This window comes from Dermacentor variabilis, chromosome 4 (assembly GCF_050947875.1).
Source record: "Dermacentor variabilis isolate Ectoservices chromosome 4, ASM5094787v1, whole genome shotgun sequence".
Taxonomy (NCBI): Eukaryota; Metazoa; Arthropoda; class Arachnida; order Ixodida; family Ixodidae; genus Dermacentor; species Dermacentor variabilis.
In genome coordinates this window covers 222,571,531-222,598,756 of record NC_134571.1, presented here as the reverse complement: position 1 = coordinate 222,598,756, position 27,226 = coordinate 222,571,531, and the positions used below count along the sequence as shown (strand labels likewise).

Sequence of the window (27,226 nt, the reverse complement as noted above, 5' to 3'; positions counted from 1 at the left end):
CCACCGTCGGCGTGACGTGCTAGGAGGGATCACGTGGACATAGCGGCCGCGTCGGCTGCTTCGGGAGCGCCGAAGCGAGCTGAAAAAGAGCTAAAATCCCCTCGTACGCTGCGGTCCTCATTTAGTGACGAAATTTTCGCGCTTCGAGTGTCTCCTTTACAACGCTTGAAAGCACTACAATAAGTAGTGGCTGCCTTTGAAGGCGCGCAATATAATAGGCTACTGCTCGGTGCCGCAATGCCGAACGCACGCAACGGAGCACGGTGTCAGCCTTATTCACACGTAGCCGCAGGACAAGAAGCTGTGTGAAGCTTGGCTCGCGAAACATAAAACCGGCAAACAATCGTCGGCTACAACTCGGGTATGCAGCAAGCACAGACGCGAGGAAGATTTCTGCTACGGCGCCCCGTCTGCGATGTCCTGAAAACGCGCACTGAGACGCTCACCCGAGTCCGCTGCCCGACTAATATCATGACAGTTTGGTCTATGAACTTGTCTATGCTATAGATACTGACAAGTTCAGTGGAGTGGAAAGGCAGCGGTAAGAAGCACATTTAAAAAAAGCATGGCATATGGTCATGTTTGTGTTATGAATTAATGCACTGGATTACAAAAAAGGACCAGCGGGAAATTGCACGTCGAGAGCACCGATAAACATACAGTGCGACGCAACTCGAGAAATAATATTGAAAGGTCAAAGAATTTAGAAGAAAAAAAGATTGAATCGTCGCGACGGCACATCACACTCCCCGTAGGCGTCGAAGTCTCTACAATGAAATTATTTTTGAACAGCTCTGATAGCGCCCACGCAACAATGGTTGCTTGTATACTATCAAATGCTCATATTCGGCGGCCTAACGCTCATGGCATGGTGCGAAAACGCGCGCGCGGGGAAGGCGAAACAGTGCGCGGACAAGCATGCAGACGCGCAGTCGGTCGCTGCGAATCTGCGCGATCGCTGCATTGAGGCTTTGTTCTATTATGCTCCATTTAGTTATACAAACACTATAAGAACATATTTCACATAGTTTGCTCTCAGCGTTTACCTACCTTTCACGCAAGAAGCCGGTTCGGGAGACCCCATCGCGGCTACCGCGCTCAGTGGCGTTCACGTATTCGGTAAAGAGATAGCGCCTGTAAACGATTCTATGCTTTCAGTTTGCCCAAGATTATTATTTAGACAGTAAAAAAACTTCTCCCGTTTCGAAAGTACTTACAGAAATGTCCGGGAGAGCTCGCGCGTGGTGTTTTCAGTGAGCGCTGACAGCAAAACCTATGAGGAGCGCGCCGCGTTATCCCTCATACTACGCCAGCGAGGCGCTTCCGATAGATGGCGACTCCGTAACTCCTCGCCGCCAATAGACCACAACACGATAGCCTCGCACCCAGACTAACCGAACGCATACTCTCGCACTCGGGTTGCCCGGTCGACCAGCGGCATTTTGTACTGGGCTGCCAAAGTGTGTTCGCCGGCGACAGGTTGACATGGCAAACGCCAGCTCTAGGACTCCAAAGTGCGGAAACGTGCCCGTTCACGCGGATACAAAGTACAAGAAGTCATCTGGGCATCATTGCGTCGTGTTTGGATGCCAAAACAACCAGCGCAAAAGGAGCAGTTTGCTTAGCGCTGTTTGCGAAGAGCACAACACACGTAGCGAATCGTGCCGGTGAGGAGTTTTCAGCCTGCACCGATTTCCATTCGGAACGAAGAATGCCAAGCTGCGCCACCGGTGGATAGCTGCAGTGAATAGGAAGAACTAACAACCCAGTGAAAATGCACGAGTGAGTATTCGATCTCTGTATATTTTGGTGCCACGTTCAACTTTACGCCCTACGAACGTAATATGTGTAATACGCGGGTTTGCTCCGAGCACTTTCTGGACAACAAGCCTACAGAGCAGAATACCGTGCCGGTGCTTCGCCTTGGCTATAACAAAAAGACAAGCCTTTTCGTGTTTTCAGTTATGCAGAGCTACCGACGGTTAAGCGGAACAGTTGAGTTTGCGGTTAGCGAAACTTGCAGCTGGTGCACGGCATGACCATTAAGCGTGAACGACAAGTTGTAGGCAATAGAATGTTGGCCTGCTGGTGAGCGTTACTGCTATGATAGTAAACCGAAGTCTGCTCGCCACGTAGCATGCGTCCACAAAAACGTAAACGACGACTGCTCGTCGCCGAAGGTGTTCTTGCAGCGCGCCTGTCTTTACGAGCGGGTGTTGCAGGTGTCATTCGTAACGAATTCATTTGAGCCTCCTGAGCTCTAAACTGCGTGCAGGCTGTTATGCGGGGCAAAACGCAAAATTTTCCCGTTCACATGGCGAGGAAAATAAGGTGGTTAATTATTGTTGTATTTTGTAATAAAATTTTGCTCGTTCTCGCCAGTTCTTTTTTTTTACTGTTTTCTTTTCTAAGGGAGCGCCAACAATCCGATATGGCCTCGCACAGGCGAAACAGGTCTCATACCACGTAGCTACAGTTGGTGGGGCTAATTTCTTGGAATGCAGGTGCCGTTGTTGTCTTGCACAAAAGGGGTGCCTGATGATGCAGCTTTAAGTAGGGATGGTAATATTATGTGCCCTGTCATGGTTTGTGAAACTGTACAACACCTGCATCTGTCATGTTCATCATATTATACGGGCTTTGACTGCACATGTAGTTGAACATTATAACTACTGTAGTTCCTCATTTTCCAATGAGTGCAGGTTTAGCTTCATATGCTGCTTGTTCGAGTGCTGTAGGCTTGTGTTCTGAATGCTGTACTCTTAAGTGGTTGCATGATACAATTGGTCCGATGTATCTTGTATTTCAATTTGAGAGGACTTTATATCTTCCCAACAGTGATGGCATGGGAAAGAACTACAGCACTTCTTACTATAACATATATTTTGTTTTCAATGTGCAGGTGGTGAAGGGCAGGCGTATGCTAATCAGGCAGGCTATAAGACCAGTCAAACGACCTCGCCAGTTGGTTGCAAAACGCGGCCAACCCAGTAGCGACCATGACAAACAAGACCAAACTGAAAGCGCAGAGGACAATGTTCTGCGTGCTTTAATAATATATGGCACCAACAGAGTGCTGTATATTCCTTCACAGGTTACGTGCCAAAAATGCGGAGATATTACAGCTCACACGTGTTCTAGCATATAGCGCGCGGTTTGTACAAACGTAATAGCGTACTTGCCCGATGTATTCGCTTCTGCAGTCTGCACAGCACTCAGTGTGGCCATTGCGGACTTGCATGAGGTCTTGAAGTTTGATTGGATCGAGACAGCGAAAATGACAGGTTAGAAAAAGCGCGAAACACCCCTTCCGCCCAGCTAAAAAGGCGATGTTCCGCGTTTGCGCCGGGTCGCATCTCCCGGCGTGGCAGCCCAGACACGGCCGTCACGCGCGCACGTGTCGGGAGACGCTCGGGAAGCGCTGCAAGATCTCTGTGCAAGCCCCGCCGTCATAGAGTTAGTAGAACAAATCTAGAGGAAAAGCTGGGCCGGAAAAGTGGGAACCTCTAGGGCGCCGCCCTGTTGCTACTGGTCAATGTGGCCAGCGCAATTACTATTGAAAGAGCTGAAAGCAAGTACAGGTCACCTTATGCTTTCTCATATAAAGACGCATACCTGATGGCTTTATGAAGGTGGTACGTTAATATTAAGTTTACAGAAAGCGATCGCTAAGTCCGCGACTTATGTAAATCACGACGCACGCATTCTTGCCATAAAGGATGACGCGAATTTCGGTTTCGAATCTGTTTTTTGGATGCGTAGTAGTTTCGTACAGTTTAGGTTTGACATGCGATCGCGCGTCGACATCGGACGCTATGGCACACACACTCGTGCATTGTGTGCCACCGAAGCCCCGAAGTGCTCTGGCATATACCTTCACATGTAAGTAAACAAATGTACCTCCTTGTTGAGAATATCACGCGAGTAGGCAGCTCTTGTAGTGCATCACAATCGTTTGAGAAGCGTCACAGTAGAGCATTTTTCTGCATGCGGAGCGGTGTTTTTATTTGCAGGTTTCCCTTCAGTAGGAAATTGCTGGACAGGCGGACCAGCGCACCGGAATTGTACTGGCGAAGCCGCAAGCAACTCAAAGAATCTGTTTAATTGTTGCACTTTGAACAATCATGCTTCTACAAAGGCCACAGCAGACAAATAGCCTGATGCCGAGTATTTCTGTGCCACGAAGTAATCAAGAGGCGAGTGCCTAATGCGGACGAAATCGAGTGCATCGAGACTTAGAACGGCAGAAAGCTCAGCTACTTGGTAAGGATTCATTATGCAAAACAGAGGTGAGGCGTGCAGACAGGACACGTACAAGAGTAGAGAAGTGGGCGGCGCTCGTGTTGTTTGCTTGTAAATACTCTACTCTTTAAGTCCTGTCTGCACGCCTCACCTCCGTTTTGCATAACGAGTGCATCAACCCACATATTAATAGCGTGGGCGTTTTATTAACTGTGCAATATTTTCAGCACTTCCTTGCATGCCATTTTATATGGAATATCTTTTCTGGTCACAAATTTGTGCAGCGAATGTATTTGCATGATTGACTCCGGGCCTGCGGGAACGTTCACTTGCACTTGATGCTGAGTCTTTTACATGTATCCATAAACTGAAGATATGCACATCAGATCCCTGCGAGCATTTTCAAAATTAAATTATTTTCAGTTTACAATTATTTACAACAGGCACATATGCAATACTGACATAATCCCGAGTACCACTAAGCAGCTGGGACACATTTTTGTTGACCATACTCGCAGGTAAAATAAGTAGATCATGTGGACAGCTACAGCTCATTCTCCTTAAATCAGTGTGTACAAGGGGTATGCAAAGATAATTTTTTTCTCGCGCACCGATTATTTTGCTGTATAAGCAAGAGAACCCACCACGTTAGTGTAACGTATCTTGCACATCACACTAATATGTGCTTTAATTTACCGAGTGAGATGAGTTACTTTTATGGCTCATTCAGTCATATCACACTGCAAGCTGCATTCATCAATCTTCAATTGGATTTTGCAAATGTTTAATGAAACATGTTTCCCTTTTATGCAGATATGCAATGGCAAGCCCTTCCGTGTGTTCCAAAGGTAAAATTTAAGCTCTAAATTAAAGAAGACATCTTTAGTCAGAAACAAGCAAAAATGGTGAATGCAGAGTATCGAAGCCCAAGGTACAGAAATTATGAGAAGTGTCGAATGGTTTTAAGGAAAGAGTCGTATATGAAAATGCAAGACTCTTTAGTGGAGGTCAAGCGAGTCAATATAGGTAGAATACTCTGCAAGATTATGCGAGTGAGGGGATGTCAAACAATGGGTCAGGAAATGCGTTGTTTTTCTGCAAAACAAAAGCTGATTGCCATTGCATAAGTCATTTTAGCATCATGAGACTGGTGCTTGATAAATTCAGAAATAAACCAAAAGACGAGACAAGCAAAAATAAAAAAACAATTTAATGATGCTCTCTCCACACTGGGATAAATAAAAACAAACACATCACATCTAATGTGGACATATCAGACGCCTTGTGAAACACTAAAGGAAAAATTCAGTTTCGAGCTATGGAACTTGCCGCATAGATGTGGGGGGCCTTGCACTAATAGTGATAGTTACCACTGCATTTAGAAATTGAAAGCATTCGTGCAAACAAGGATGATTCTTTATATTTTTGGCTACCACTTCAAATGCCTCCACCAAGTGTTACAATGCTGCACGCAGCCATACTAAGGATCTCGCAGCAACACCTGCAGGTAAAAAGCAGAAGCAGTCAAAGTCCTGGTGTGTACTGGACACTATGTTTGAAAATTTTTGGGCAAGAAGAGTGCAAGAAGCAGACATAACTGCATTGATTTCAATAATTTCCCATTTGAATGGCCTTTTCTTTTTGTTTAGACAATGCCTACGCCTAGCCACAGCAGCTCCCTCATACAGACTCCGCAAGCCAAGAGGCCGTGGAGGCAAATGCAGGTAAGAAGCAATAGCACTGGTATCGACATTCATCTAATTTCTTTCGTTTAGGCAGCCAGCACACCTCGAACAGCCACCTTGACTGCGGGTGTGTCACCCTAGTCGCCAAGGAAACATTTGAGGGAAAGCGGCAGGCAATGTGAACAGCCACTTCTCCATGTAAACGATACTCTTTCTCTCGGATGACTCCTACGCCTCGCCACGCCAGCACACTTGTGCACAAAGATGCCGCGGAGGCACGTGCAGGTCAGAGGCAAGAAGCAGTGGCACTGGTGTCGACATTCACCCAATTTCTTTTTCTTACACTGAGGCAGCCAGCACACCTCGAACAGCCACCTTGACTGCGGGTGTGTCAGTAGATTCCTGTTGTACATATGCTCATAATAAACTTCAGTAAACTTGAACTTGATAATAAACTTGAAGGCAAATGGGACATTGATGCATTGTATTTTTGAACATTTATTGTACACATACAATATATGTTACACTTTGCAGTGCTACAGAGCGTATTTTGAAGCTTCCCCCTATATTTTGCACCTTTAATTACGTATGTGTTGTGTGGCCCTCAATGCAGTTCATGTTGTAGCAGCTGCTTTGTCTGTGTATCGCACATTGGCTTAAGCTCGTGATCTACATACTTCTCTCACATATACAAAATAAAGTTCTATGTAGTCCTCAGTGTTACAACAAAAAATGAAAGTAAACAATCCGATCGTGGAATTGTGTTTAATACAGTGATTCCTATGACAGTTACTGACAAGTTGACAACTTGAACTGGTCAACTGGTCTATAGCCTCCTCTATTTTTCAAAAATAAAGGAGGCTACGGATCCGTCATGGCAAGGAATTGTATGTATACATAAAAAGAGGGGGGTATGTGTGTGTGTTTGTAGTAGGGGGTATAGGATTAGGGCGGTACGAAAAAATGTACCAACACCGCCCTCCAGACCCATTGCGTGAGGGTACTTTAACAAAACGTATTATGCATAAAGTTTACACAACCAACTCTGATATTACTGCACACGCCAGGCGACGCGAGCTACATTTGTCATGACGCATTCGCGACTGCACCGGATGCCCTCCATATTATTCTCTTTAATCGTGCACACTGCACCGAGGCAAAAGAAAGATCATGGGCGCAGGTGCCTTTAAGGTATCTCGACCTTGCGAGGCTCTGCTGCGCGTGCCAGGGGAGCTGTCCGTGCGAACACTCCCTGGCACACACCTGCCTCGGCGGCTCCAACCTACGTACCGTTCTGCTTCGAGCTCTGATCCCCCCACTGTCCCTTGGGTGCCCTGGAGTTCCTGCGCCGCCTCCTTTATCATAATCTCAGGTGCTCTCCTGAGACTTCCGTTTGTAGGTTACATGTGCCCTACCCCAACTGGATCAGTGCTTATAATAATAAAAAAGCCCGATCTATCGTCGCGATAATAGATCGCGAAAGCGGCTTTTGCAAAATACCGCGCCAGTGCGAAGAGAATAACGGAACGCCAACGAGGAATCTGACCACAGCTTCGAGCTCGTAACCTCGTCGAGTGACACTCCTGCAACAGGCGTGACCGTTGAAAACCGCATACCACCGGAAACTTCAACAGGATCATCCCTCGGTTGCATAACTGCCACCTGTACGGCCAACATGGACCACACCCGCACCGTCCCGCAACGTAGAATAAAGAACCAACTTTTAAAGCCCAAACACACGGCTGAACGCATACATCACGACAGTACAAGCGAGACGCCATGCTGCTACGCTGCTACTGTTGCCGGATTAAAACTGACTACTGTCACCAAGTCTAGCAAGCGTCTCATGAGCTGGCAACCTCGGCGCGTAGCAACATGGCGGCGCTCTTGCGGTTCCCGATTTCAATGCATGGGCCCTATGGGTAGCTTGTCCTCTAGAGTCAGTACAGTAACTCTATGCCCGCCGGGCGCGCGTGATCGAGGCGGCCGCGGCCCAGGCCTGCTACTTCGCGGCGCTTGGGATAGATGGCGCGGCCGGCGCGCTTTGAATTCGAGGTGTTCTGGTGTATACGCTCGGCAGTAGTTTCTGGCGTTTGTTTTCGCGCTCGTGCGGTCTATTTAGTATGACGTGGCGTCTCTACGTGGAAAATGGTTCTGTGAGATGTACTGAAGTGGTTTAAGTCGGCATGGCCGGACTTTCTGCTGGCGTTGAGGCGGACACAGCACGCAGCGCGACTTGAGCGCACATGTTTGACCCTACAATCAGCCTCGGAGATCAACTGTGTATGTCTGAAAGTTCCATTCCCTAATGTGAGCTTATTGCAGTATTATCCTCGAGCTCTAAGCTACGGTTTAGGAGCAATGAAACATATGCGACGATCGTAGCAGCGTGGGTACCGTTCTGCCACGATAGGAGCTGTGCTGTTGTACTTTGACAAGCAAGCGTTCAAACTGTTCGCTGCAGATTACATTGCGTGATTACTTGGTTCGGTACACGAGGTTCCCACCCATAAATAAAATAGTTTTGGCTAGTAATAACACCATACCTTACAGTGTGAACTATACTTGTCCAGCAAAGCGACCGTTTACGAACTGCTCGAGCATCCTAAGCAGTGGTGCTGGATTACAGATATATTTGTTCTATATAGCGCAAGGTCCAAGCATGCGGCATCAACGTTTATAGATCTATAAACGTTGTACGGCGTGACTGTGCGAGGTTGCACTACGGCGTTAGCCCCTTCTCTTAATTTTCCGAGAAAGAGTATGATAACCGATTTTTTTTTTTCGGATTGTGTTCGTTCCGTTCTCTACGACGCACTCACACGAATTACGGAAATTTTGTCCTCAAAATACCCACCGCATTCTTTTTATGCGATGCATCTCGGATATTATGGCCTTACAGGTCAAACGAGCAATGCTGAAGCACATGGCTTATTCATTCATATAGGCCAGAGGGGACGCAGATAGAACTGTGGAGTGGAGGAGGACAGAGAGAAGAGGCAGTTCCCATACAAGACATGGGGGGCGGGGGGATGGGCGGTGCCGTGAGAAGGCAAGGAAACCCTGCTACTACAGGACAGCGGTTGCGGGGAAACAGGATAAGCTTAAGTTCAAGGTACGATACAGTAAGTTCCTGCTATTTCTGAAAAATAAACGCCATGTAAAAATGTCACGCGGGCAACTTATGCAGGGCGTGCAGAAGCAGAGCCGCATTAATTAAAGCGCACCGCAGGGTCCAGGAGACACTACGGAAGCGGTGGACGATCAAATCAACACATCTGTGCCCGCCGCTTGCGGCTATGGTATCGCTAGAGGTCGCGGATTTGTTCCCAATCGCGGCAGCCGCATTTCGACGGGAGCGAAATAGAAAACGCACGTGCACTTGGATTTGGGACACGTCAAAGAGCATCACGGTGCCAAATTAATCTGGAGTGCGCCACTACGGCATGCTTCATAAAACGAGTGTGGTTTTGGCACGTACAGTCCCATAATCCAATTCAAGTGCCACAATGCGATGCCACAATGCCGGGTCTGCCACAATGCGATGTGTCATGTGAGGCAATGACAATGCTCAAACCACTCAGAGGTTATAAAACATGGCGCACAACAACGCCTCAAGTAAACCCCTCCACCTGTGTGTTCTGCGTACTACGCAGACAAACAGCAGTGGTGTACGCAAGGTAACGTTTAACATCAGCTCACCACTCTCGTGTTAGCCTAAACGTAGAAGAAATTAAGCTCTAGCCGTCAACATCACCGCTACTTATCGTCAATCAAAGCATCCAGCACGGGAAGCTTCGCTAACATCCATTCCCACAATGCGTGGGATCTTCACAATTTTTTGTTCTTAGTCAGCGTACTGAAACATCAAGATAATAAAGGAAACCGTAACATGTGGCCTTTTGAGACATTACTGGAGCGTGTGGCAGATTGACCACAACATCTTGTGGGATATTCTGGAAGGGGAAGGCTTAGGCAACGACTGTAACAGCGTTTGAGGTGGTTTTACCTAGAAAATACCATTTGCTCAATGGGAAGGGATGAGGAGCAAGGAGAAGCTTGATATCAGCAAGGGACTGATGCAGGGGTGCCTTTTATCCCCACTGCTGTTTATGATGTACAGTGCTTTTAACAGTATTAAACTTTCGTGATCACGTACGCTGTGTGCTGATGGGATAAACATTCCCACAAGCAGCCTTGAGCCGAGAAATCTTCAATGTGTATTCACGAATGAAAAAGCAAAAATTTGGGGCAGCTTCGCACTAGTGGCGCGAAGACTGGGCAAACAGCGAAGCTGGCGGCCCCACCCACGTTATTCGTGGTTCGGCTGAGGTGATGCGTGGCTACGCTTGGAGACCGTCGGCGCCTCCCATTTGCGAACTGGATTTCCGAACTTGCTGCTGGAAGTTCTCCATTACTCGCAGGCAGTGGCGTAGCCAGAAATTTTATTCGGGGGGAGGCTCACGTTGGGGGGGAGCTTGGCCTCCTCACAGAATTTGTCTAGGGATCAAATACATAAATAATAACTGCAGTGCAATTGCCAAAGATGCTGCAAACAAATTCTTCAACGCTACGCACTGTCAAGAGAAGTAAAATATGTATTTTTTCGTAAAAGAATATATTCTTATGTCCTAAAAATTCTGCCAAAAATAACTGATATCAATGCTTCCATGTTGTTTGTCTATTTATTAAGAAAGAAAATATCACACCAAGTTTAGAACTATATCAGTGCGAAACCAGCAGAGCAGTGCATGCCACTGATATGATAAATGTAAAGGCCGTGAAATGAAGAAGTCGAGGACAAATATGTTAATGATACTTTGTCATTCGAAAGCTTTGTTTACATTTTTGAACATATGCAACGGCCAGGAACAAATCTCAGTGACACTGTCCTTCATTCCAATGTACTGCGCAGGAGCAGCTGTCACCGGTTTCGTGTTGCAATTGCGCCGAAATCGTAGTCGCAACATAGATCACATATAAAAAGCAGCATTTCTGCAAAATATACATTATAAACTCGAAGTACAATGGAATACACAAATGCCAAGATAGGGATTGATAAAAAGCAAAAAAAGTGTCTCTGGAAACAAAGTTCACTGCATGTATCCACAAAACCTCGCAATAAGGTATTTAAATATACGTTTAAGTAACCAATAAATCTACGTATCTAAGCAAAAGTCACTTTATACAGGGTGTCTCAGGTAATTTTAGCCAGAGTTTAAAAATATGCCGATGCACTCTAAGACGACGCGACCAAGTGCATGTTGCTAACTTTTGTACGTGGTGTGTCACGCTATATTTTGTATTTTGCTTAATTAGATTTTTAGTCAATTTAATAAACCAACTTCTGAAGTAACGAAGTGAGGAAAAATATTCAATTTAGAAAATTGCAGGGCAGTTTGCAAAGCGTCCGAATAAACAGTTTCTGTCTTTCTATATATATATTAGGTATTAGTGTATTTCAGCTTACTGATGATTCCCGCGAACTACAAAACCAGTGACATGCCCACTTGCGCGTAGTGATTGCACTGCTCCGCAACGTTCCGCGCACAAACAGCCATAGGCGCGCTACCAGTTAAAAGGTGACACGGCAAGCACGTAGGCGTCGGCTGTGCCGTTTACGCCAGCGATGTGCTCTCCCCTTGCGAAAGTTCGTTATAGCGATAAGCAGACTCAGCGGTTATCGCTTGTGCTGCCGGAAGCAACAGGTCCGTCATTTCGCGATAGCTGTAAGCAAATTGAACACCCCTAAATAAAAAAAAAACTCAGTTTTCAGAAGGCTGGAAATGGTGGAATAGGAGTATCAATAATGACCAGACACAGTCTTTCACTGAATTTACGTTTTTTCATGCGCTTTCACAGCAAGCGCTCGAAGAGGTCACCTTCTGCAGCGATACAACACTGGGATCTTCTGAGAACGCTTGCTGTCGCTGCCTTGAGCACCGTCGGTGAAATGCTGTGGCAGACTTCAATTATCTTCTCCTTTAACGCTCCTGGAGTCGTCGTTTCCGTCGTGTATACGTGATCCTTAATATAGCCCCAGAAGAAAAAGTCAAGAGGGTTGACGTCGGATGACATTGCCAGCCACAGCACAGGCCCGTTTCTCCCTATCAATTGCCCTGGTAAAGTAACATCAAGGCTTGCTCGTGCTTTATTGTCATGCTTGACTGGCCCCGTCGTGCTGACACTACATTGCGTCAAGCTGGGCTAGTGGCATGTTGCAGCAGAAGTCTTCAACCTGCGCTTTAAGGAACTGATATACCTCTTGCCGGTCAGAGTGTTGTTAAAAAATTGGGCCAATGACTGTGCTGTCATATATTCCGCACCAAACGTTAAAAGACCACTGATATTGGCGGCGTGATATTCCTAGCCAGTGGGGATTTTTCTCATTTATATAGTGGGCGTTGTGGATATTTACTTGGCAATTTCAGGAAGTTCATCTCGTCAGTCCGGATACATTGGTGAGAAAGTCAGAATCCTACTCCTCCAGAATCAAAATCCAATTCTCAAAGTTGAGTCTCTTTTGAAGATCCCTTGACTCCAGGCATTCATGCAACTGCAGGTGATAAGGGTGCAGTCCAGCTGTTTTCAAAATCATCCAGGCAGTTGAGTTGGACGCACCGAGCTGGGCGCTCACGCAGCGCGTGCTAGTGTGTGGATTAGCCGCCATGAAAGACAAAGCGTTGGAGCGAACCTCATTATTTATTACTCAAGCTCTCTGCCTCTTTCTTGTGAAGCTGCCGGTTTGCTTCAGCGACTCGTAGGTGTTGAATACTGTCATCGGGCTCAGAGGCATACCCGAGTGCCAGCTTCGAAATGTTCTTGCAGCCTGCCGTCTCTGTCTGCTTGCAGCTACTAGGCAAAGTATCATGTTTGATTTTTTCTCGTTGGAAAAAGGCATCACGAAACTGCTCGCGCTTTAACGGCCGATGGACGATAGTCTGTATATCGCTGTCTGGAATTACCAGCTACCACTACAACCACGTCCATCAGTCGCTTTACACAGCACACGAGATAACGGTTGCTAGCTTAAATCAAACCGCCAACGCTTGCGTCGCTGCTCTGTCGCTTTTTAAGTGGCAGCTAGTGCACCTATGGCTGTCTGTGCGCGGAAAGCTTGGGAGCAGTGCAATCACGACACGCAAGCGGGCATGTCACGTTGTGTTTTTTTTTGTATTTCGCGGGAATCCGCAGTAAGATGAATAACACTATAATACTTAATAGACAAAGTCAAACTGTTTATTCGGACGCTTTGCAAAGCGCTCTGAAACTTTCTAATTGGATTTTTTTCCTAGCTTCGTTGCTTCAGAAGTTAGTTAATTAACCCTCTATTGCATGGCGTCCCATATTTGGCACATACTGGTCACCATTTTTATTTTTCGCGTGTGTGAGATGGCCAGTTGAGAATGTGATACCGTCGGAGTAATTCTCATAGTTATGCGCACTTATTATGGGCAAGTGCTGCCATCTCTTGAGTGATACGCAAAACAGAGGTGAAGTAGATTTTGGGAAGCGACGTGAAACTCGGAGGGGGCAAACACGATCAATTGGTATATTTTTTTTCTCAGAAAATTTCCACCACAGTAACATAGAAAAATTATTTTGGCACATTTTATGGTTTCACCAATTCAAGCCAGTTATTCGTTTTCTCAGTTTCGTCTGCAATTACAGCAGAGAAACCGAAATCGGTGTGTGCCATATTTGGCACAGTATGAACTTGAAAGACAAAATATGGTAACGTGCTGCCATCTGTTCATAGCCCGAAGCTGCACTCTACCACAAGATGGACTTTTGTCGATCGGCATGGTGAGGGCAAATTGTCTACCAAGCTGTCGCCTGAAAAGCGAAAAGGAACTGAAACGTAAAGGACGTGGTGCTTCAGAGGAACTCACAAGCGCGATAGATGACGTGGAGTTATCGTGTGTGCGGTGGTACGATAACCGCGACGTGACATTTCTGTCGAGCTTTGTTGGGAAAGATCCAGTCCAAAAGACTAAGCGCTGGTTTAGCTCCGCCAAGGAGTTTTGCAAAATTGATTGCCCCAGCGTAGTAAAGGTCCACAACAGGCACATGGGCGGGGCCGACCTGCTGGACTCACTGCTTGGACTATACTGCATACATATCAGGTCGAAGAAATGGGACTTTCGAATTTTTACGCATATGCTAGACTTATCGGTAGTAGCAGCATGGCTATTGTACAGGAGGGTGCAGGAGCAGCTTGGGAAGGAACAAGTACTAGCGCTGGCTCAATTCAAAGCAGAAATTGCAGAATGCTTTACCTCGCATAACAAGTGCCTACCCAACAAGCGACCAGGAAGGCCTTCTAGTCAAGACATCGAATTCCAGGTTCAAGTAAAAAAAGCACAGGGACCAGTGGCCGCAATGCCACCCAAAGACGTCCAATCCGACCAAGTCGGCCAGTAGCCAGAATTTGATGAGAAGAAACAAAGGTCAAAGCGGCCATCTTGCACAAAGAAGAGGGCGGTAAGATAGAAGAAGTGCAACATCAATTTGTGCCTGAACGCAACAAACAACTGTTTTATTTCATTCGACACATCGCGCTAAAAAGACCACCGTCCGTGAACCTTTGTTTCCCGCCCATGGCAGCAAGACCGCTCGGCCATCTTCATGGTGTGCCATATTTGGCGCAAAGCTGTATCTTTACTAATACAGTGGCTATAACTCGGAAAATTTTTCTATATGTGTTTGTTCATTCAATCAATAAAAAAGCTGAAAAAATAATTTTAGAATGACTTTCATAATTCATGCAATAGAGGGTTAATCTTGACTAATTATCTAATTAAACAAAATACAAAAATAGCTACACAATGCATACTAAAGTTAGAAACATGCATTTGGTCGCGTCGTCTTAAAGTGCATCGGCATATTTTTAAACTCTGGCTAAAGTTAGCTAAAACACCCTGTATGATGCGTCAAACAAGGCAAATAAACATGTTGCGCAATCACAAATTGACAGATCACAGAATCCTAAGGCCCGCACCCCCCCTCCCTCCAGTCCCCCGATGCACCGCGCGCGACGGAAGGCGGCGCGCTTCCTTCCCGCTTTTCTCCGTTGCGAACACACGACTGACCCCCACCATCGTCGGCTCCCCCCTTCACCCCCCCCCCGCTACCCTTTCACTCGCACATACAGCATGCGGCGCGCGCTGACGATGTTATCGCCCTTGAACTTCATACGGGACATGACGGCGACGACAGGAATGCGCCTTGAGTGTCCACCTAATTGCTATCGCAATAATATAGCAAAAAATTATGAGGTTTTACGTGCCAAATCTCCTTTCTGATTATGAGGCACGCCGTAGTGGAGGGCTCCGGAAATTTCAACCACCTTGGGTTCTTTGACGTGCACCTAAATCTAAGTACACGGGTGTTTCCGCCCCCATCGAAATCCGCCGTGGCCAGCATTCGATCCCGCGGCCTCGTGCTCAGCAGCCCAACACCATAGCCACTGAGCAAGCACGGCGGGTATAATATAGTAAATGTATCCGGCAAGTGAAGAGTCTCATGGCCCATTACTTTTCGCAAATGTAGTAACAAAATCGAACTTTCAGCATGCGACGATTCGCTGCGCGGCAACAATGTCTTTGTGTGTGTGTGGGGGGGGGGGGGGGCACCGAAATGAAGAAACGCTAAGGAAAGCATCTTGGCCACAATCGAAAGCCTACTTGGGGCACCTAATGTAGCTAGGAATATCCAAGAAAACGTGAGACGCTTGGTCCACAGAGAATCATATGCATGCTGCTCGTTATCCTACACTGGCGAGGTAAGGCTTTCCGTAGATGTTGCGATAACGTCGAAACGATGGTGACGCCCTCAAGCGAACGCGTTGCAATCTGTCGAGTCCCCACAATGGTGACGGCGAGCGACGATTGCTTTTCGTCTGCTAGCCAGAAAGTGTCCAAAACTCTCCGAGGCCAAAATCCGCTCGGCCAGAGAAAAACGAACGCGCACCGCAGTGCACCGCGCGGTTGTCAGGGCAACACATGAAAACTCATAACCTCTGGATGGCTCTGGTAGCCTGCGGGTAGCGAGAACAAAAAATTGGAGAGGCTCAATGTGTCCTCTGGAATAAAATTCAATGTAGAAAAAATAAATAAGAACGCAGTTACCTTTGCTGGCTTTAGTGTGTTGACATGGATGCTTTGGCGCCGGTGTTAAAAAAAAATTATGGTGTTTTATGTGCCAAAACCACTTTCTGATTATGAGGCACGCCGTAGTGGAGGACTCCGGTAATTTCAACCACCTGGGGTTCTTTAAGGTGCACCTAAATCTAAGTACACGGGTGTTTTCGCATTTCGTCCCCATCGAAATGCGGCCGCCGTGGCCGGGCTTCGATCCCGCGACCTCGTGCTCAGCAGCCGAACACCATAGCCACTGAGCAACCATGGCGGGTTAAGAAAAAGATGTTGATATTGTTTCCTGTGACATGGGGTGCGATCGGAGATGGTTGTTCGGCGCGTTCGTTCGGTTGCCGGCGCGCGCGATTGGCCTACTCCGCGCCGACGTCGCCAGCCGCGGGGCACCGCCCCGTTTTTGGTGACGTCAAAATGACGACACGCTCCTGTCAATCATCCGCCCACCGAGCATTTCGTCCGAACGCGACGGGAGTTGAGAAGTTTGGAGCGATCATACGGCTTCGCATGGCGCGTCTGCTGGATTGGATTGGATCCAACAGGCGGCCTTTTCGGCTGCGGAATGGCACGTTTGAATCCAATCCATAGTTTAATTCTAGAAAATGGCGCTTCCGTTGGAAACTTAGGTTGTTGCGCTGGCGTTTCTAGAGGAAGGAGGAGAGCGGGTGGCGGTGGGAAACGCGTTTGAAGAAATGGCAGAAAGTGAATTCCGGCGTCGTTTTTGTTTCTCGAAACAAATAATTCGTTGGTTGTGCAGAGAAATCGACAACATCATCGGTGCCAGCGAGCCACTGGGATGTTGTCGCTGCCTCTTGAAAAGTGCGCCACTCTTCCCGTCGTTTTTTTGTTTCTTTTTCCTTCTCGCTGTGCGCGACACCACCTAGGGACGACGCAAAGAACCTAATAGTTATAAATTGCAGTAGTCACACGTACTACTATTTGAAAACGTGTTTGGGCTTGAGAAGAAAAAATACATTTTTTTTAGATAAAGATTTCTTCAATTGGAAGACGAGAAACATTTGGCTTTGTAGTATACTGTTTGCAAGCAGACGACAAACGAGGGAGGTAAACTTCCGGGGAGGTCACCGCTTCCTGATTGGCTGCTCTCTCCGCCTCGCTATCACAAATTTTGCATACTGCAACTTTGTGACGTTGCAGCAACTGAACAGAACGCAATCGAACAAAATATCTCCGATCGCGCCCATGATGGCAAATATGAACCATCAGAACGCTTCGTCTCATTGGACCTCGCTGCGTGCTTTGTCAACTTGTCTGATAGTGTATTGATTTGGCTTGTTTCGTTGTATGGTCCGATGTACGACTTTAGATATGTAAATGCAGCTTTGGCATCAAATGTTAATAAGAACATGAAACCCACAAAGACCCGGAATTGAAAATGTAACGCACGACTTTGGAAATGTCAATGCACCTTTCGCCTCAAAATATTATGGGATCTTTATACCTCTAAAGTTTCTTAATTGAAATCCATGCGCTCCGTAGATTCTGCGGCCTCTGCGAGATGCCGCGGCGGGCCCACTCGCCATCAAAGCGCCTTTGAAACTTTGTGCTCGGGTGGGGATCTTTGCGTTATGTGACTCCAGGTGCATGGGCGTCGCCACAAAATCCAGCCCGAGTTCACAATCTTCGCGCCGAAATGTTTTTTGGGCGCGAAAAATACATTCTAAAGAAAATCCAGAATGATTTCCGGCGCCCTGGGTTGTTTTTGATGGCGGTGCATCACAGCGCGACAAAAATTTCGGGGGGGGGGGGGCTGAAGCCCCATAAGCCCCCCCCTGGCTACGTCCCTGCTCGCAGGCCCGGATCGTTTCGTCGACGCGTCTGGTTGCCCGCACGCTCTCGCTCTGTAACGCGAGCTCGTAACTCCAGGTGTTCCGCAACTCGCCGACGCTTCGCCACCGCGACATTCGGGATGAGGAGTGAAGCCGTGGAACCCGTTCTCGAGCAGCGGCGGCCTTCGCGCCGCGCTTCCTCGGGAGTGACGCTTTTCTCCTGTCGCGCCACCTTTCTCTTCACCCGGCTGTTGGCCCGGCTTTATACCCCCGTAGTGACGTCACAGTTTAGATCCGCATCTGCGCATGCGCGACCTGCGTACAAGGCGGCGAGGCAAAGCTACGGTGAAGCCAGGCCCCGCACACTCTCAAGTTCAACAAATGGCCACAGAGGGCGAAAAAATCGACCACGCGCTGCTGCTAACAAAACCAGCATAGTAGAATCACTTCGGGATGCTTACGTTAGCTTTAACATTTCCCGCTAGAGGCGTCGTAATAAGCGCAATTTTATCTTACAAACTTTCTCTTACAATTACCGAAGCATTTTTATTACATAAAAAAGAGGGCGAAATTATCGTTGCTAATTAGATAGTGTACTCTTTGTAAGTAAGTTTATTGTTTCTTTGTCACTATAAACGCAAATAGCGTTCAGCATCACCGATCTTTTACGTGACCTCTGGCCTGGATTTAACATTTTTACCGGTATTTTCGAGTGCATGGCGACACGGATTAATTCGTTCGCGCACTCAGACTGGTTGCTTCTTTTTTGCTAAAACTAGTTTATTGCGCTTCGATGTCTCGCGTTATTTAACCTGGGGTGAAGTGCCGTGTTTGCAAGCGGACATGTAAGCCCGAAAGTTGGGTTTCGGTCGTGAGCCATTCGGAACACGTCTGCATCGAAACGGGAGCTGGATTCTGCTGCGGCCGACAGCGGCAATAACGGTGAGTCGTTTAACAGCGCTGCTTCAATCGTTATATAATATTCGTCTCATTAACTTACAGGCGGAGACAAGTTAACGAACTAGATCCTGCACAACATACGGCAGTCGGGATCCTCCGTTGCTTTTTCCTAAATAAACCGTTACTTTCGAGGCTGTCGTTATACACACACAATCGGGAAAGAAAGAGCGATATCGGAACGCGCGTCTGATTTTTAGCCGAGGCCATAGGTGACTGGGTAGCCTTAACAATATACATATAAAACTTTTTTTTTTTGAGTCCGCCGGTAACTTAATTCTTTCGTCCACAAAACCGAATAATCCTTTGGTAAAATGATGTGAAAGTACAGAATTTAATGTATTAAACAGCTGCAATCGTGATAATTCACTCATATTTCGTATTTGTTGGTTCCAAATGTTCTTGCTGTTGAGTTTGGTTTACCGCAGGGCATTTATTTTTGCAGTAGTGAAGCAGTGCATCACATTCGTGCAGAAAATTAATGCATCAGTTCTAATAGCTTCATGACTTTCATGCATTTGCTTGTGGAACCAGCAGTGTGATCTCTTCCAGTGTATAAATGAACGCACAAATGTTCTCATTTGTGATCTTAATAATACTTAAGCTGTTTGCATTCATTGTATAGTTAGGCAGACATAAATTTTATGAACAATAGCAATAGTTATTTAACGTGCTGCTTAAGCACGCCAGAACAGACAGTGTACATTTGCATGTATTCTGTAGTCGCAAAACATTACAATATATCTGTCACACCTTTTTGCATTTCATATTGCAAAAATGTGCTTTTTCAATTTCTGATTCAGTCAAAATTTCTGTTCCAGACATGCAGTAATGAGGATGGCACCAGTATAAAGCAACACACTCCACACACTGAACAGAAGCTGCTGCCTGCTACAACAAGGCCATTGTGTGGACATTGGCTGCTACTACAAGGTAAACAACACATGGTTCAGAAATAAATATGCCTGATATATGCTGTCTTGGCTTGCTAGTCTTGAGATACACGTCATTTGTTTGCAGCAGAAATGAATGTTTGTTCATGTTTATGGTTCAGTATAATTGGTTCGAACATAAAAAAAAACACACATGAGTTTGGCTAATCTGTGCTGTATCTCATGTGTCACCGTTCTGCCTCAACAGAGTCCATGCCAAGCATATCTTGGTCATCACAGGAGCTCCTATCCACACCAACAGAAAGGGGCTGGAGCCAAATTTGCAAGGCTTTTACACAACAAACAAAGAAGCGCATGCAGAAGAATTTTCATGAGATATGAAGTCTGCAGAGCACTGTGTCAAGACTGAAAAGTGCTTCAGCCACCATTCCACCAGCACGGACAAATTGGCTGAGTCATCCAGGTAACTCAAGAAGGACTTTATGGAAATTCTTCGTCTTCAGATGCACCTGCAACTTCTGATCAAGCACGGACGACGCTCGCCAAAAGAGTTCCGTCAGTTTGCCCTTAATCAGCTTCCTAGCCATGTCAATTCCATTTGTGCCAAGTGTAATTTTTCTTCTATAAATGCAAGCTTTTTCATTGCCCATTCTCGTTAGAGATCATTCATCCTCATCCAAACATAAAGGTCAACCGATTCTTCGCTGATACTTAATACCAGTCACTGTCTAGTAGCATAACACATCTGTAGCAGTACCTTTTAGTGTATGTTGTCATGCACAATTCCTCTCCTGAAATAGCTGATGCAACATCGACATGTGTCTTGCATTAACCTGCGCACCGTTTGCTACGCACTATTTTACTTTTCTTGATGTTTTTGGCCTTCAATGCTTGCAGAGCAGAGTGGTTTCTCTCTTGAATGCAAGCCTTCTCATTTTCCATATTCCTAGTCTCGTTGATGATTGCTCTTCTTCCTTGATAGCCTGGGTCTTTGCGCAAGCTACACTGAATGATTGATTGCAGAATCTGGTTTTGCTGCCCCACTTGGTTGTGGTCGCCATGTTATATTTCTCGGATGTAGGGGCCTGGTCAGTTGCATTGGTAAGCAGTCTCTCGAGATAAGCATTTGCTCCTGCAGTCCGCACAGCGACATAGACTCCCAGTATACACGCACCATAACTGGTGCTCCCGTTCATTCTTTCCTGCTGCAGCCATGGGCAAATTGTACTTGTGGCCTACCTCGGCCATGATTTGCTCAGAACAGAGACTAGCATATGTGCTTATATGGCTCGAAGTGTATGAAGTTGATAGCCGTATGGGTGGAAAGGCCCGCAGAAATGGCTGCCGAAGATGATGCCCACAAAAGCTACTTTTCCATATTGAGACAAAGTGGGACACCAAATGTGAGCCACACATTAGAGGCCCTCGACAGAAAATAAACGTGAAGGTTTGAAAGGAGTGAACGCTAAAATGCCAGATAGTCCATTTCGCTGTGTTGGTTGCGGCAGCAGATGCCTGCATCACCTGATTGCTTCGCAATGGAAGTTGCCCATCATCAACGGCAACTGTCGGTTCAAACAGGTGCTAAGCTCTGTCCAATCTGTTTGTACTGCTGGTTGTCGCTCGTTACTAGACCACCACATGCAACGAAGGCAAGCATTATGCCTGTAAGTAGGCAGCTGAATGTATCCTAAGAGACCAGTGTATGTGAATGATCACTGTTGCCATATAGTTCGTAGCCAATGTATAATGTATTGTCTGAACCCTATGCGGTGATTGGTTGCTGTTTAATTTCGCTGTTATCTCACTTGGTTATGGTCGCCGTATTATGCTTCTCGAATGTGGCGGCCTGGCCAGTTGCATTGGGAAGCAGTCTCTCGAAGTAAGCATTCACTCCTGCAGTCTGCACAAGGACATAGACTCCCAATTTAGACACACCGTGATTCGTGCGCCCCGTTCAGCCTTTCCTGCTGCAGCCATGGGCAAATTGTGCCTGTTGCCTTTCTCGGCCGCGATTAAGCACGAATGGAGACCGGCATACGTGCTTACATGGTCCGACGTGTGTGAAGTTGGGTGCAAAGGCCCGCAAAAGTGGCTGATGAAGGTGATGCCCATGAAAGCGATTTGTCCTTATTGAGGTAATGTGGGACACCAAATGTGAGCCACACATTAGCGGCCCTCGAAAGAAAAGTAATGTGCAGGTTGGAAAGGAGTGAACGCTAAAACGCCGGATAGTCCATTTCGCTGTGTTGGTTGCGGCAGCAGATGCCTGTGTCACCTGATTGCTTCGCAATGCAAGTTGCTCATTTTAACGGCGACTGCCGCTGGTTGTCGCTCGTTACTAGACCGCCACCTGCGACGACGACGGTGAGCCGTTTACAAGCTCGCGTCAAAGATTCCAGCGTATCTCGACATACAAATTTTATTTCTGCTATTGCACGAGAATGTACACTGCTTGTCTTCTGCCAATAAAGTCGCACGTTCTGTTCACTCACTTGTCGCTTGTTTGTATGGGCGTCAGTAGAGGCTCTTTGGTATCCTGGCAATTAGAACGCACCAGCTACGCGGCAGCCGAGGCATGCCGCATAGCCGGCGGGGCAAGTACGGCGCATACGAGCGGATACAAGCGTACACGACCGGCAAAAAGCGGCCATATTGGATAATGCTCTAAAAAAATATGCGCATTTCCGCTTCTTGTTTTGGCAGCACCATCTGGTGTCCACCTAGGTAAGTTCCATGTGCTGCCGCTGCTTATTTTCGAACCACTGCGGAAGGTACAGTTTCCCTTCTCTAAAGTCGTTCTTTATTGTATGGGTGAAGCTGTGCCGGCGCGCGCGATGACGTCACCTCGGCAAGGTTTTGCTGTGCACCGGCCTAGCCACTAACTTAAACAACATCACTGCTAAAATATTGTCATGAATGAAGTAGATCCCTGACCACATATGACGAGACGAAATGACGTTTTAAGATCCATACGGATCTTTACCTGACCAGATGGCATTGCGTGGAACCATAGACAGGATACCAGGGAAAAAGAAGCTCGTGAATAAATTGAACTCACATAGCCACAAGTAACTGGGAACGTGCTGCACGTTATTCGCGCCAGCACTGTCTGCCCGAATAATGTCGGCACAAAAGATCGCGCCGCTGCGGTCTCGGAGGCCACGACTGAAGCGCCAGCACTTTTATGGGTGTGCATGCACAAAAGACACACACACCGAACGGACACAGAGCCCCAAAGCAAAGCAACAGTTAGGCAACAATGTGGTCGGCGATCATAGAGTCAAACTCCCCCACAGAAATCCGGCCGCTATTTAGACATACATTACCGTAAATTTCTCAACAGTAAGCGGTAGGGTGTTGGCAGCGTGCTGTCCTTACAAAGTCTTCTGAATAACAGAATGTCCTAAAAAACCCACATGCAGTAGCATACGCTGTATTGAGAAGCTCCGGATTCGTCGCTTAGGGTTCTTTATTGTCCAACAAAGCGCAGCCCATAGAGAACGCATGATCATGAGATTCGTCTATCACTCGCCTCCCTGCCGCGAAGTTTAGCAACATTAAATGTGAATGTCCAGAATATTCACATTGATTAAACACGCTTGATATGCCTTGCGGCTGAATTATGTTGATTGGTTATGTGATTGGTTGATAAATTCACAAAATTGAGAAGCAGCACACCACATAAGAACAGACATACAGAAACACTGAGCGAGAATGCCAACTGGCTTATTCGAAGGTTGGCCATTACAAAATATGCAGCAACACAAGACAGACAAAATGCCCAGGTGCATTTTATTCAAAAGACAGATAAATACCCTTCGCCCTTCCACACAGAACTTTCTAACGCGTGAGATTAGTAGAAAAAAAAAACATTTCTGCACTGAACAGTGACATGTATGTCTCACACAGGCGCTGTCCCTGGTTATGATAAAGGAGCGCTTCCAAAATATCTCGGAGACATGTGTTCTTGCTTCTCCCAAATATGATGAAATTGCGCCTCACAGGTGCAGGCAGCGGGCAAATTGCCAATAGTCAGCTGACATGTTCCCGTGCGCTACGCAGCATCCCGCCTGCCATTCGTAGGATTGTCCAAGTGGCATTTAACATACCACTACCACAGCGCATTGGCTTTTTTGTGCTTTCTTACACAAAGCCTTCATGATGGGAACATAACTGCGCTACTTTTTGAAGTGTCAAGGACACCATCCTTATGCCATAGTGGTTCGCAACCTTCTTCAGGTCATGCGCAACATTGCGTATGTAAGGAACCACTTGCGGTTTCTTTTTTCCGTGCTAGACATGTAACTCCTTGTGCCCCTGATTTGTGGGGGCCCTTTTGACTGATGCAGAAAGGTCTTGTAACATCCAACGTTGCAATAAACTAGTTGGTAGTCTGCGCTAGATGTTTCTGTGTTTCGCATTGTGTGGTGTCCTGTTTGCCAATGTTACGCATTTAGCAATCAGTCATTAGAATGATTGAACTACACCCCCCCCCCCCCCAAGACATTCTAATTACGGCTGCATTGCGCAACAACGTAGAAAATCTCAGACGTCGGGTTTTCGTACCCACGTGCGGCGATACTGCTCAGAAAATGCCCCAAAGGCACGAATTACGATGGACCGAGAATGAACGTCTAAAATGTACCTAAGTATATGTTGAGGTGCCGCCCACTCCACTGAAATAATGACGAGGATGATCTTTATTGCACGGTCCTGGTAATGGCAGACTAATTAAATTTCGACTGTGTGCACGGTCTGTCATGTGGCTTTTCTGCATATATATATAATTCAACTCACCGGCACAAGCCACATCTCGTACAAGTTACTTAGACGCTGCAAGCCCCCATTAAGAGGAAATAAAAGCTATTCCTTGAGCACAGCTGACAGTTAAGTCGTATGTCGGAGTGCCCTTTTTTAGCAGGAAGGCGAGGCAATAGAAGCATTAAAATTAAATTCTGGTATTTTCGCTGTCAAAATCAGCACCTGGTTATGAGGCGCGCCCGCCGTAAGTAAGTCCCAGAGCAATTACAACTTTCCATATACCCCGGACCACCTCGTACCTATTGTATCCCCATAGCACTCTGTGCTTCATTATGGCTCCATTTCTCTTCCCCTTCACTGGTATTCTTTCTTCCTGTGTTTCCATATATCGATTGCCTTCGTTTATACATATACCAAGATATTTATATTCCCTTGCCCGAAGTATTTCCTGGCCCTGTATTGCCACTGTCTGTTCACTGCTTTCATTGAATACCATAACACCTGACTTCCTAACAGTAAATTTCAAACCTAAATTGTTGCCTTCCTGTCCACAGATACTAGCCAGACGTTTCAAATCACTTTGCTTGTTAGCTAGCAACACAATGTCGTCCGCATAAATTAAACCTGGAAGCTATTGCTCTACTACTACTACTACATAAACAGCAATGGGAATAAAGGGCACCCCTGCCTCAGTCCTTCGTTGATATCAACTTTATCCTCGCTCCTCATCCCTACCGATTCAAGGCAAACGGTATTTTCTACGTAAATATATCTCAAAAGCTGTAGACAATCGCCCCCAAGCCTTCCTCTTCCAGAATGTCCCACAAAATGTTGCGGTCTACGTTGTCATAGGCTCCTGTAATGACTAAAAAGGTCACGTATAACCGTCTGCTTTCTACTTTTGATATTTCAATGCACTGAGTAAGTGGGTAGCGTCGACTAGCGGTCGGTCCTCGTGTTGCCTCGTATTCGCACTGGAACATAGCACTGTGTCGAACCACCTGGCCCCAACAGTACGTTGTTGCGCCGAACATCCGGTCACATAGGGCCGCGTCTTTCGTAAAGTTGTCGTGTCTAGCAATTCTCTGCAGCCAGAATCGGACTGCACTGGGACAAATCAGCATTGCAACAAACGGGGCTTGTTCGTACACGCTCACGCTTGTCTTATACGCCGAGTTCTACACGGAAAAACAACTTCCGCTTGTTTAGCCAAGACGCTAATGTCGTGTACCTTTTCGTGCTCCTACTCTTTTTTTAACGTGTTCACAAGTGCACATGCAATCCAATTCGACCTTTACTACTCACAAAGCTTCTGGCATCACCTCCTTATTAAACACGCTCTTGTTATGAACGAAACAATGAAATAAAAAAACTTACGCTTTCGCGTCTTCGTGTGGATCGTTATTTGCATTTTTTTTTTCTTTCTCTTCGTGCTGTGTGTGCGGGTACCGCAGCGCAAGGCAACACTGGACTGGGTACAAAATGTGATCAATTACACTGCAGGCAATGTGATTTTCTTTTCTTCCTTTGCACTGCTGCACAGAATTAGCAGAATCAAATCGCCTATAGAAAGGTGTACGCGCCGTGACAGATGGGAATATTCATAAACGTGGTATATATTTGAACGACAGAACATTAACTTCGTTAGCGAGGGCGTAAGCGAAAGTGACAGTGACCGTCGCAATGTTTATGCAAAAATAGTCACCTAAATGCTCTTCTCGCCGTGCTCACCGCCGTGCTCTTCTCGTGTGCTCTTTGATACAGAAGGAATCTACAGCTGAACGACAGACGACAAAATCTAACAGACACGCGCGGACGCTTATACGGAGCCGACTGGCGTCACCACAACGCTCGAAAAAAACCGAGCGTCCGTCAGACCATTGCCCCTGGTCGGACACACGAGAGAGTCCGGAGTGAGAATGGAGACAGCAGCGTCTTTCGACTCAACTCACCACTGGTTGCCCATCGTCCCACACTAAAATTCGACCAGTGAAAGAACCACCAAGCATGAGGTGCCAAGGCAGGGAGTGAGCGCGGGAAAATATGTAAGAACGTGACAGCGAGAGCCCCTCGCATGTAAACAAACTCCTCACCTTTGAAGTGGCCAGAGCAATGTGGCTCCGCCGGTTTAAGTCGCCGGTCTTGGCCGTCATATAGTCGGCAGGGCAGTATCCGCACAACGCACAATACCACCAGCACAAGGTGCAGCAAAAAAAAAAACAGCAGGTGCACGCAGACGATCACTGATCACACGCAACAGATTCACCACATTCCAACGGTCGCGATCAGCCGGTGCAGGACGCCATCTTGCAAGAGACAGAGTGGAAGAAACGTAGGGAAGGGGGAAAAAAATGTCAACGAGGAGAGCAGAAACCGGTTGGCGCACTGCTGCGACCTGCTTGGCGTCGATGCTCACTAAACAGACACGAAAACTGCCACGCAGCTCTGTTTCGGTTTCGATTTTGGCGCTTGCGAATGCGTAAAGTGAGTGTTTTGAGGCCGTAATTTTAACGAACGCTCGCTGTTCCTCCTGAGACTGCAGATGATGGAAGGGTATCGGAGCCTTCGTGGGCCAGGCTTAATAAAAAAAATGCTTAAGTTATCTTTTTTTTTCTTTATTTCGCTTTATGCCGGCAGAAAGCTAAGGCTGATACAATTGTGCTTGTGAAAAGCATCTCACTGAAATTTTCCTGCTTTCTTTTCCGAATGGGTGGATCTGTCTATCGCGAATGCTGGCAAAC

General features: G+C 46.8%; 1 protein-coding gene and 1 long non-coding RNA gene across 5 annotated transcripts in view; one reads left to right on the top strand and one right to left on the bottom strand.

Annotated features, from left to right (window-relative positions):
* LOC142580123 (protein O-mannosyl-transferase Tmtc3-like) overlaps positions 1 to 26,851 on the bottom strand; it is an 870,647-nt gene extending 843,796 nt beyond the window's left edge. For 2 of the 3 annotated variants that reach the window (XM_075690944.1, XM_075690943.1), the window contains exon 1: positions 26,579 to 26,851. In XM_075690944.1, the coding sequence (XP_075547059.1) occupies positions 26,579 to 26,638 (60 nt within the window). In that variant the 5' untranslated portion in view covers positions 26,639 to 26,851. The remainder of the gene's footprint in view (positions 1 to 26,578) is intronic. The other variant, XM_075690942.1, reaches the window with a different exon arrangement.
* Positions 3,870 to 6,397, top strand: LOC142580122 (uncharacterized). 2 transcript variants are annotated; one of them, XR_012827570.1, is made up of 4 exons: positions 3,870 to 4,263; positions 5,056 to 5,090; positions 5,892 to 5,966; positions 6,018 to 6,397. It is a non-coding gene; the product is annotated as an uncharacterized LOC142580122 (long non-coding RNA). The 2 variants fall into 2 exon arrangements; XR_012827569.1 differs by lacking the exons at positions 3,870 to 4,263; positions 5,056 to 5,090 and having other exon boundaries at positions 5,652 to 5,966.
* Positions 26,852 to 27,226: the final 375 nt, after the last annotated feature.